Below are 12,443 nucleotides of genomic sequence, written 5' to 3' on the forward strand. Positions count from 1 at the left end.
AGGATAGAATATATTTACAAAGAAAGTTAAACGGTTTAAAGTAATTTTTGGGCCATTTTTTTCGCTTTTAATCTCCTTTAATTTTGCATATAACTTCCTTGAGGGTTGGTACCATCCTAGTTCCCTCGATTACTTGCTTGAGTTCACTGTAGCAAAGTTTCACAGTCGTTGGTTACAAAATTCTGTCGTTACAACTATTTTTTCTCTTTGATACAAGCGCAGCAAGCGTAACGAGTATGTTCATGATGTAATACACAGAATCCCAATAGAAATGTACGTATTTTGTGACATCACGTTATTGCGTTTCCTATCCCTTTTATGTACTCTATTATCTATGATACTATTCATTCAGCAGATAGCAGTCAACAAAGTGACATACTCATTATGTATAACCACCTTATCCTGTTGACTCTAGTGTCTGTGAAATTTAATGCCATGGTAGTTTTTCTGGGATTATCCCTCTATTAAAGTTAGGCCACACCAAGTCAAACCTTAGTTTCTGGTCACCCGCCCGCATGGTAAACCTGAAACCCTAGTTTATGAGGACTATTATTAATATTACAGGTGCTTAAGTGCACGTGACCCAGCAAGACACTTATTTTTTTACTGCAAAAGATCGATATACTCTAATAGAGCATTCAGGGTTTCCAATAGAGCAGTCACACTACTCTTAACTCTAATATTAGGTATATATGCCACACTAATAAAATGTTTCTAACTATAGCTAGTTTTGTCCTTGATTATATAGCTGTTCAGATTATAACTGTTACTAATGCTTCTGTAACCAAAGTAATTTCAGTAGCATTAACTACTAGTCCATGCAGATGGGCCATAGCTTTAACTTTATAATTCAAATGTAGTCCTCTAATGACTAGTCTAGTAACTTCAAATTCCTTATCACTGAACACTACAGGGGTATGGAAAGCCGGCAACATTTGGTGAGCTTAAACTTAAACTTTTCCATAACTAAAATTAGATGGGCAAGTAGAAACCCTTATAGTTTAAACATTCTCAGATGATCACTAAAAAACAGTAGTCTGGAGCACTCAATGACTCAAAACTTTGACAGTTACTTTTCTCAAGGTTACTGAATAGAAGGCTGGAAACATATAGCTAGTGGGCTAAGACTTTACATTTGAATGAAGAATTTCTGATGTGAAAATAGAAGTTAAATTTCATTGTATATCATGATCATTTGAACAACTTAGCTATAAGTCATAGTAATACTTTCCTGACATAGCTAATGAGACATTTATTTCACTTGGAAAGCATAAGTAGCTACATGAGCAAAACATTTCCTATAGTATATTCTAAATAAATAAATAAATATATACTTAAATGCTATACATCAGTGTATAGCTAGCTAGCCATGATCCATCAACAACTTTCCTAGTGCATTTTTTGCCGAAGCACAACTACTTATGTTGTTGGTTAAGTATAAAATCAACATGAATTTGCTAAATTGAGCAAATAATAATACCATACAGTATATTGTCACAGTAGAGTCTATAGTCCTGAAGTCCTGATCATCCGCCCGCCCGCATCCATTTGTAGGCTTGGGAGTGACCAGAAACTAAGGTATGACTTGGAGTGGCCTTAAATGCCAATGCCAGTACTATATAGTTAATCTTATTTAGTAATACCACACACAGACTTGTTGTCTCCATTTCATTAATGGCTTCATACCTTTCAGTATTAATAAAGGAATACCTTTGGTAGGCACAAACACAATGAGTCACTAGGATTGAAACCAGGTCAGCATCACTGATTTGTGACTCGGATACTGTAGTAACCAGATGTGAACCTGGGATAATTATGTACAGGAAAACTGACATTAATGTTGGACATGAAAACTTATGATTAAGTGTAGTTGTAAAAGGAGTACTATACAATATGCTATATGTATGGTTACTATAACTAAAACCGTAATACTTGCATACAGTACTTTTATGGTTTCTGCTTACTATATAATGGTTTGTATTTGTGGTGATTTGTTGTTATGTGTTACCACATTTTCTGTAGTTGCAGCTTGATTATGGGATGAAGGAGAATATGTGTTGATAAAATGATGGGTAATTGTGTACTTCCTCAAGACCATGCACCACCCACTTTTATCTGAAAGTGTTTTATGATAATTGTATGTAGCTATTATAACTGCATGATTGCTGTTATTGTAAAAGTTACCATATATATTTGGTGTGTTTACACAGCATAAAACTAATGACAAGAGTTACAGTAGATAAAGTAATTCATGTGGAGCATTCTTATTCTTGAAAGTGGTTCAAATTACAGACTGTTTTTTAATTGAGGTGCTATCAACTTATCCTTCATGGTGTGATAAAGGGCTTGTTATCAAGTATCTTTGTAGATAATACTTGATTACCATATATAGTTACTCAGTTCAGCTTCAACTAGCCAATCAAACATCGCATGGCTGGGTGTATTCTCTTTACCACCTTTCCATGGTGTCCCCCATTGTGTGATCACCAAAAGTGAAATCAATATCTCTAGAATCCTGTTGTGGGACCTGGGATAATTGTTCATACTGCCTCTAACACTCTTGCCCAGAACAGTCAATTTACCACTGTATAGCACAAATATTTGGCCTTCGTTAAAACCCGGAACGGACTGGACCGGACCGGGCGGATTTTTTTTTTGGACGAGGTTGCAATACTTTGAAAAAAACTTCGAAATAATTTTCTACGCGTTTTTAGAACTATACTACATTATGCGGTGCTATATACTGTTACAGGGTAAGTGTCCAACATTGCACGTTTATGCTATTGTAATAGTGAATTTTACACTTTATTAACGTACGTGTAAGTAGTAATATTTAATATTGATAGCATGTATACACGAATAATACGAGTGGGCATTAATTGAACTAGCTAGCTATTCTACAGGGTATGTATGTGCGATATTGTTTGTAAGCTTACATGGAGCCACACCCACTAATCAGGTATGAGTTTTAGGCTAGTCTTGCAGCTGTTAACTTCTTTCGTGAGCCTCACCCACTTGCATACAGTGTATGTGGGTTCACACTAATTTAAAGGTGTGTTTAAGTTTGGACTGCAGTGCCACAAGGTATGAAGATAATAATTTATTAGCAATATTAAAATTTGTGATAATTCACCAAATTTAGTTTACTGCCAAATTTAATTGTTATACAGTATACTATCACATGTGATCCCAGACCCAGATATTCAATAGAGCAGGTAAGACCCACTTGACCCAGACAAAATGCGACCCAAGTAACCCAGATAATCCGGATGACCTCCCTGCTGGTAACGAAGTGGCTGCTCTGGTTTTTATGAAAGCTAAGGTTGAATGAAGTAGTGTAGCACTATTTTGCTTGTAAAATTTCAGTTCCATGCCAAAACTTTGCTGTAGGAAAGTCTCAAGCCATTTCTTTTTGAGTTCAATACTTGTACTGGCTTATTCCTCATAGTTAATATCTGCCAAGTGTATAAATCCCAAAACAGTGGATTAATGATATTGTGCATTGTAGTGTGTAGTTATCGAGGGTATCTGTTTGACATGAAACTGTGTATTTTCTGTATAATTCATCGACAGGTTACTGTTGTGCATGCACGAGACCAGAGTAAGTTAAAATTACAAAAAAAGGAAGCTGTGGTGTAGTTGTTGTTGACTGATATATGTGATTTGTTGCTTAGTAACCTAATATTTTTATTTTTTATACCTCCAGTGTCATTCTGTCGTGTGTCAACGATGATGTCACCTACTCCAAGAGACCAGCATAACTATCGGTTGATAAGAAGATCTTTATATATATATTCATCAAGTGGCTATGGTAGATGATCACTAATCATCCGCCTCCTACCCCAGTGTGTCTGTATTGCCTTTGTCCCAAACTGTGATATGGAGACAGGGTAGGGTCAAGCTAGCTATCCTTGCAGTGTAGCCTTGCAAATTAGCAACAAGTGTACTGTATACGTAGGTGGGGAAATTTTCTAAATTATTTTATAGTCGTATCATCCTTTAGTTCAGGGGGAGGGGGAGAGCCATTGTTCCATAGTCAGGCTTTCTAATAGTTGATGGTATTTCATTGTTTTCATCATATGTTTCTTATGAGGGAGCGATTGTCTTAATGGTCCACCCACCAATAGTTAGTAATGTCAACATAAGAACATTGTAAGACATGTTAGCCACACCCCACTGCAGTTGAGAGTTTTTTGGCAAGGTGGTACACAAAAAAAATTAGAGCTTAATCTTCTGTAAAGCAGAAAGCACTTTTCAAAATTTTTCTTGTGGTTACCATAATAGCTAGTTGTGCAGTTCAATGTGAAGCACCCATATACATTTGATACTGCGAACCACACTCTATGTTCTTGTACCAGTACATGTGCTAGCCATTTGTTTGATAGGGTATTAATATTCATGGTTCTATTTTATTGGCAGCAATCACCTCTATTGGGACTGTCCAAACTCTTAAAAGTACTTTTATTGAATCAGCTGACCCATTTGAGTAAAAATGCTAATTAGCTGTGTACAAAGTTTTCAACATTGAGTCCAGCAATTTGTTAAAAATCACTTCACACTAGTACTCAATTTACAAAGTTTTCAGTGATATTTAATTTGAATTACTTCCTAATATAATCATTTGATGACTATTTTCTATATAGGGGGACATGTCCCCAGATCCCCTAGCTACAGCATGCTGAGTCACAATAAGAACCCCTCAACTAGCCAGATTGCTACATTTATTCTTGCTACCTCTTTGCCCCCCATAGGCTCTCTACCTCTTATGTTTTAAGACACAATTATACCAGTTTGAAAATGTGAGATAACATCCAATTACAACAGATTTCTTACAGACATAATATTATTGTACAATTACCACTTGCCAGCATTCTGCTGGCCAACACGTATGGCATTAGATAAGTTGTGTTGTCGTTTGCCCTTGGGTTCTTTTCGTATTGTCATCATGTACCTGCCACACTGTTTTCGTGGTACCAGTCTTCTCTGATTCTTTGATGGCCGTCCCTTAGGAGCAGGTTGTTTCCCTCTTGTCCCATACTTTCGACGTCCAGCAGCACTTGCTTGGATTGGTATACGAATACCATGCCGTATACTTTCAGAATTTAAACAAGCAGATTTTCCAGTACTGATCTTTCCAAAGTTATGAAAAGAGGAAGCAAGGACAGCATCGGATTTGGTTCTATTATACTGATCAATGAACTTTTGGATACCAGTATTAAATTGGGGATCATTCTCTTTCAACTTCTCAGAAATGTCGAAAAACACTTCTTTAAGAGCATTTTTCATTGACTCGTTCACATCACCATTTTCTTTTTCATGATAATCTACTGGACCATCTTGCTCATCAACAATTACATCCTCTTTAGCACTCTCTCTTATTACTGCCCAGCATGTCTCTTGTTCTGCCTTCCCTTTTACCTCTTCGCCTTCTAGATTATGAGACATATCAGTATAGAATTCTATGTTCTGTTCAGCTTGACCACCAATAGCAATGTATGCTAGTTGTTTTCTTGAAGGTGCATGCATGGTTGGAATAAAATTTAAAGATTTGTGATGGTAGTGAAGCACAACTGCTGCTTGATGACTACATGGTGAGCCATCTTTTCCACGCTTGCAGCTACAAATACCAAATGCCATATCTACATGGTAAGTATCATCAGGATTTCTACTGCTTTTGACAATAAAAATATCTTCACTAGATTGTGATATGTATCCCTTAGGTATTTTCGATGCATTTAAACCCCGATATTTGACAGAAATGAAACAATCCAGACGATTGTCGGCTACACTTAGTAGTCTGCGCTGGTGGTAAAGTTCAAAAGCTTCAGTAACAAATTCAAACATCTGTACCAAATTATAGGCCTTTACTCTTTTGAAAACCAATTCTTTCAATATACCTATTGAGGCTTCGGAATAGTTATTTGTGTGATTTCCCCTAACACAAAGATCTTCTCGATAAGATAATGCCCACTCTTTGCAGTCAGAGTACAATGATTCCATATGCTTCAAAAAATGGGGGTACTTTAAAGCTGTCTCATTTTTCTTAATATCCTTAACATTCTGTTCAAACTCTTGTTTTGTAGAAGCAAAAACAACTTTCTTTATCAAACCAATTAAAATACTTCGATCATTGTGTTGTATTTTGTTTTTACCTTCCCACAACCAAGTCCATCTTCTTTGGAGAAAATGAAAAACACATAAAAGCTGTGTTGATTTGGGCCACATTTTACCAAGGGCTCCTTTTTCTGTTGCACTATCATCAGTCATTACCACTTTTGGGCCATTACTCACACCATTACCATAAAATGCTTGCGTAGGCAGGACATCTTTAAGCATACACAAACCTGAATAAATCGTTGACAACTTTTCATCGGATGTCATAAGTACTGCTAATGGTATCCCCCCTGCTGGATGACTGGTTGACAAGATAAATAATGCTGTATTAAATCTATCTAGAGAAGAGGTGGCATCACAATACACTATTTCAGCTGCTTGTGGAAGACTAGCATGTGCTCTAGCCATCAATGGAGTACAGAGGGCTAAAACAAAAGGTTGACTTCATTCTCGCTTCCGACGTTTAGGTTTGGGTTTAGGTGTGTCAGAGTCACAGTCATTTTCTTTATCACTATCATCAGTTGTATTGCCACCAGCTGCATCGTCATCATCTAAACTGCTTGATTTAAAGGGCTGTAGTTTTGCACAGCCACCATGATCTTTCCACTTTTCGTTGTATAATTGAATTTCATGTTCTAACTGCTTAAAGAGGCTCTCTCCATTATCATCACCTAATTCATTTTGTCTCCAAGTGTTGAAAAGACGATACACATCTTGTTTAGTGGGATTAAGTGCTCGATCAGCAATTTTTCTCTGAGTATCTCCAGACTGATTGGTCAGTAAAAGTGTTTCATAGTAAAAGCGTGCTGATGATGCTGAATGTCCCATTTTAAACAAAGATATGTACTTTTCTTTTGTCTTATCTAGTACTGGCCTAAAGCCTAAGGCTTGTGCTGACTCTGTGGAATGATTGTGATCAAAAGTCAACTTCACTAGAGTGTGATACTCCTGGAGATTGCTAGCTTGTGGACGCTTCATCAGTAATGATTTTGGAGGAATTTGAACTGTAATTAAAAGTTTGGATGCACACTTAGTTTTTTTATTCCGTATATCGGAAACTAAACTTACAGATTTTCTTTTTGAAGAACTGGATTGAGCTAACTGCTTGCTAGTAAGCTTTTTCTTAAAGTGTTGACAGTGCATGTCAACTTTATATTTAACTCGTTTCATTTGTAGTTTGTATGTTCTGGTAACACGGTAAGTACACTTACTATGGCACTGAAAGTCTTTAAGCCATTGTGATACACTCCCTTCTTTTTGTAGATTCATTCGAAACTGAATATGAAACTTTGGTGTATGGCATGTGCTATTGGGTAATTTAGTGTATTCTTCTATCAAATAAGAATATTCTTTTGGAAGAATACACTGCAGTTCAAAAGGTAATTCATTCCACTCCTTTGGGACATAACTGATTTGGAAGCTATCATCTGAATCATCTTCGTCACTTGATAAGCTGTCATTTACCAATTTTCTACTGACTTCTGAATAGTCAGATAGTTCTTTAGATTGGGATGTAGGCATTACAAGAGCATCTGAAAGATGACTGACAGTCAAAGTATCTTGATCACTTGACACTAGCTGAGATGTTGAGCTTTTTATAGGTGAATGTAACTGTATATAAGTGTCTACATCAACTAAATTCTGCTTAAGATTTTGTTTGCACTTGTGTGCATCATCTAAATGCACCAACCACCATAATATAGGTTGAAAATGTTAAAATACATGGACGTACCAAGTTGTATCAATGATAATGTCAATTCCTGTTTAATACGGTGACGTATCGCTCCCATTGAGTCCTAAATTGAACAAAGTAAATCAACAGTGATGCAATAATTGATTTACACCTGTGTAAAAGACATCGGTAGACTTAAAAGCAGGCATCTTGCATACTACGTAAATGAAAAGCAAGTGCCACACATAAATACACAGCATTGCATACAAACTCCATACCTCAAGTAGAAATATACCGCAGTCAACAGAATTAGTTTGCTTAGGAATTCCCTGAATATCATTATCATATGTGATACCCAATTAAATACCAGTACACTTACATCAGCAGTTTTGTAAATCCAATCATCTTTGGAAATATAATGCCTTTTGAAGAAAAACTCCCTATCATAGAAAGAATAAAATTAATGTGGACACTCACTGGAAGGGGCTATGCACTCAAGAATGTTGAAGCCGTTTAAGAATTTAACTGGCAGTGAAATCACAAATATTATGTAAAAATTCATATGGATACACAAGTCCCGATAATAGCTATGTGGGAGAACAATAATACAGCAGCACTCTTATTGCAATAAAAGACAATTACCAATTCTCTCTACTACAATGTATCACCTTTATCATGATGTTAGGCAGTTCAGGATACATTCTAAGCTAGTTCACCTGGCTTGTAATCAGTTTACAAGGTCAGCAAAACAAATTTCACCATTTTAATGGCACATGCTCATTGCGATGAAACGTTTGTTACGATTATATTTAAACAACTTCACAATGTAAACAATCTGAGCACATAATGCTTTTAAATCATACTGTACCTGAGAAGGCTAAAATAACAAGTATCTTGTCCACTACTATAGGAACCTATTGAATCATAGTATATCATTCTTTTTAAACCAGGCGCACGCCCACAGCCGGCCGAAGGCCGGATGTGGGCGTGCGCCTGGTTTACTGTAATTGTTTCCGTAAAAGTGTGTGTGTGTACCTATCTATCTACCTATGTACCTATCTACCTATGTTTGTCCGTACGCACCCACGTGAGCAAAATCGTTTAATAACGGTGAAAGCAGCTTTTACGTAAGAAGTAAAAGTGAAATGAAGTCTGTATTAAACTTCTGCACAGGTGAACTTTGCTCTGAGGTGGTTTCTTTTCGGCGGACTGAAATACGGGTGTGGTGACTTTCCTCAGACTACCTTCCCCTTGAGGTTTTCAGGCATTTAGCAACTGAAAAACAACGGTGCAGGCCTCGTACACTGCCAGGAATAGCCTATCGCTTCGAGTTGAAAGGAGGCGTATCCCTTACTTACGCGAACGAAATGAAGAGCAGCTTTGAGGCTTTGTCGAGAGAATTTGTGGGAAAAAACACGTTAGTCACACTATAAAACAGTTTAGAAGATAGTTTTGTGCGTAATATGTTGGTAAAAGCGGTTTATTTAACAAACGCTTCCTTAGCAGTGCATAGCAACGTAATTGAATGAATTACGAATGTTTCATGAATTACGAGAAATAGCTAATTATATTATTGCACAACCCAAACTACCATATTGTAAAGTAGTAATACATAGTTGGTTAATTCATAGTAGTATATACTGTCTATAGTTATTCCAGATGAGTTAGCTAGCTGCATGGCGCCTGGTTTTTAGAAGTAGCACAACATCAACTTGTTTCACTTGGCCTAATTACCTGTGTAATTACAATGGAAACACTTAATAGAACAAATAAAGCCATACCATCATAGTCCAATGGTTTCCTTCATTAAATATAGCCAAAACAAATTCTGCATCACAAAAATTAACCTTTAGATTAATTGAAATGTGACATGCGTAATAGTAATTGACAAGCTATGTACCTTAGAATACCATGACTCTACACCAGAATATCCCGTCGCAAGCATCTTGGTTGTAAAAAAGTTACTTAGTACACAAACTGTCATTTTAACCTACAGAAAAATTAACAATAATTGTCACAGATGCATGTGCTGTATAATGTAGCAACCACAGTTTGGTAAACGAATCACATATCAACATAGATTGGCAGTACATGAAACTTGGGCATCTTGTTATGTTACTAAACATGGTGGAAGCAAGCAAAGCAAAGAGAAAAACTACAAATTGATTGAGTAGATATATAACATTTGTCACAAACCCATTCCTTGGACACTGTAGATAATAAAAAACAATTCAGAAATCACAGGCGTAGCTAAGCAAACCATGCATGTATGTTTTGTTGTGTTCTTTCAATACTTTTGGATACAAAGACTACAAAACTGGTATGATTGCTTGAATATCCTAACTAGTTTCTTAGTAACGTCACAATTTTAAACTAAATTCAATAGAGTTGCTAAGGCTGTGCTTTATTTAATAGAATCATTACTGACACTAAATGTCCTGCGAAATGGTTATATAGTATAATATTTACTGCTGCTATGTATGCCCTTAACTTGGTACTGATTTTTGTGACCCTACATGGTTATTGAATCTTATCATAACCTTATAATAATGTGAGAGTATCCAGCACTGTATTAAAACAAAACGCACTGGGTTGTTATAATATGCAATCTTCATCATCACCAAAAGGTGATAATTTGCTTCAAGGGCTACAAACACACAATAGCTTTATAATAATAATGTGTTTAAAGTAAGTAATCATGCACAGTACTCAGACACTTTATTTCTCAGTGCGCATACTATACATGTGGCCAATGGAAGATGCAGCAATTTCTCTCGATTATGAGGATGAAGAACACAGCAGAGACAGAAGTTTGATGTAGTAAGGAATCAGTATAACGAATGACCATGTGGGAAGAGAATCTGCATGTGGGCGTGAAATGGGATTTTCTTGGAGTGGCCTAATCAGTGACAGCTCTTCAAAGCTGTAGCAAGCGAAACACGCCTCATATCTAACCAGTGACATCAAATGTACAGGTAGTATATTGGGCGCGTGATGCCGTTTCCAATTTCTATTAAGAATTTAAGAGTCGTATATCCATGTTTTCACACAGTACAGAATCAGTATACGATAGTGTAACTGTGCTTTATAGATTGGTACAAACAATTATTTTTCAATGCATGCTTATAGTTAGCTACACACAAAATATTCCTCAGACAATACAGGAAAGAGATCAGTTTACCTAGAGTGCCTGTTAATTAAGTTATCGAACTTACTGCTTCTAGCACACAAGATCTGAGGAGTTCGAGGTATCTAGTTATAACCTAGGTGTAAAATAAAATAACAATACACTATTGGTATACTATATTGTACCTTATCTGAAATGCAGTCATGTTCATTTAATCTTTGCCAGTCTTGAGGCGAAAGATAGTCAAACCTTACATCGGAAGATGCCTGATCAGTATCAGAATCAGATAGTAATATTACTCGCTTCATCTATAGAATAAAAATTTCGTCACGACTAAGAATAGCTAGCTAGTTCAATTAATGCCCACTCGTATTATTCGTGTATACATGCTATCAATACTAAATATTACCACTTACACGTACGTTAAAGTGTAAAACTCACTATTACAGTACAATAGCATAAACGTGCAATGTTGGACACTTACCCTGTAACAACATATAATACCGCATAATTCAGTATAGCTCTAAAAACGCGTAGAAAACTATTTCGAAGTTTTTTTCAAAGTATTGCAACCTCGTCCAAAAAAAAAATCCGCCCGGAGCGGACCAGAATTTTATTGTTGAGGAGCGCGTATCCAACTAAAATAATTTCGGTGCGCTTGCAAGGGATACAGGACGTGGACTCTGTTCTTAATTTGCACTCAGGGCACGATTGTCTACTGATATCCAGAGTGGCTGATGGTGATTTCGAAGCAAATATAGTCGTATACTGGTATATACACAAGTTTGCGAAGCGGAAACGTAGCGTATTACAAGGACTGGATACTCTCACCGTAGCAAACAATGGTGGCGAGATACAAGCTAGCTACTGTAAGACTGATCACAAATAATATACCTGGACTGATCTACATACCGTACGCAAGGAAATTTATACGCGAGAGAATTTGACGAATCGGGTTTGATTAGGCCACTCCAAGTCATACCTTAGTTTCTGGTCACTCCCAAGCCTACAAATGGATGCGGGCGGGCGGATGATCAGGACTTCAGGACTATAGACTCTACTGTGACAATATACTGTATGGTATTATTATTTGCTCAATTTAGCAAATTCATGTTGATTTTATACTTAACCAACAACATAAGTAGTTGTGCTTCGGCAAAAAATGCACTAGGAAAGTTGTTGATGGATCATGGCTAGCTAGCTATACACTGATGTATAGCATTTAAGTATATATTTATTTATTTATTTAGAATATACTATAGGAAATGTTTTGCTCATGTAGCTACTTATGCTTTCCAAGTGAAATAAATGTCTCATTAGCTATGTCAGGAAAGTATTACTATGACTTATAGCTAAGTTGTTCAAATGATCATGATATACAATGAAATTTAACTTCTATTTTCACATCAGAAATTCTTCATTCAAATGTAAAGTCTTAGCCCACTAGCTATATGTTTCCAGCCTTCTATTCAGTAACCTTGAGAAAAGTAACTGTCAAAGTTTTGAGTCATTGAGTGCTCCAGACTACTG

At 36.4% G+C, this 12,443-nt stretch overlaps 2 protein-coding genes across 2 annotated transcripts; both read right to left on the minus strand.

Moving 5' to 3' along the window:
- Positions 1 to 6,558: 6,558 nt before the first annotated feature.
- Positions 6,559 to 8,722, minus strand: LOC136255192 (uncharacterized). Its single transcript, XM_066047914.1, has 6 exons — positions 8,655 to 8,722; positions 8,166 to 8,226; positions 8,065 to 8,115; positions 7,959 to 8,003; positions 7,847 to 7,910; positions 6,559 to 7,790 (listed from the first exon to the last, which is right to left on the minus strand). The coding sequence occupies exons 1-6, from the start codon at positions 8,720 to 8,722 to the stop codon at positions 6,559 to 6,561; spliced, it is 1,521 nt and encodes a 506-aa protein (XP_065903986.1).
- Positions 8,723 to 8,773: 51 nt separating this feature from the next.
- On the minus strand, positions 8,774 to 11,511 carry LOC136256096 (sentrin-specific protease 1-like). Its single transcript, XM_066049027.1, has 6 exons — positions 11,398 to 11,511; positions 11,099 to 11,221; positions 11,002 to 11,049; positions 9,687 to 9,776; positions 9,568 to 9,633; positions 8,774 to 9,520 (listed from the first exon to the last, which is right to left on the minus strand). Exons 2-6 carry the CDS (start codon positions 11,219 to 11,221, stop codon positions 9,494 to 9,496), a joined length of 354 nt encoding a protein of 117 aa, XP_065905099.1. The 5' UTR covers positions 11,398 to 11,511; the 3' UTR covers positions 8,774 to 9,493.
- Between the last annotated feature and the right edge of the window lie 932 nt (positions 11,512 to 12,443).

This window comes from Dysidea avara, chromosome 5 (genome assembly GCF_963678975.1).
Source record: "Dysidea avara chromosome 5, odDysAvar1.4, whole genome shotgun sequence".
NCBI lineage: Eukaryota > Metazoa > Porifera > Demospongiae > Dictyoceratida > Dysideidae > Dysidea > Dysidea avara.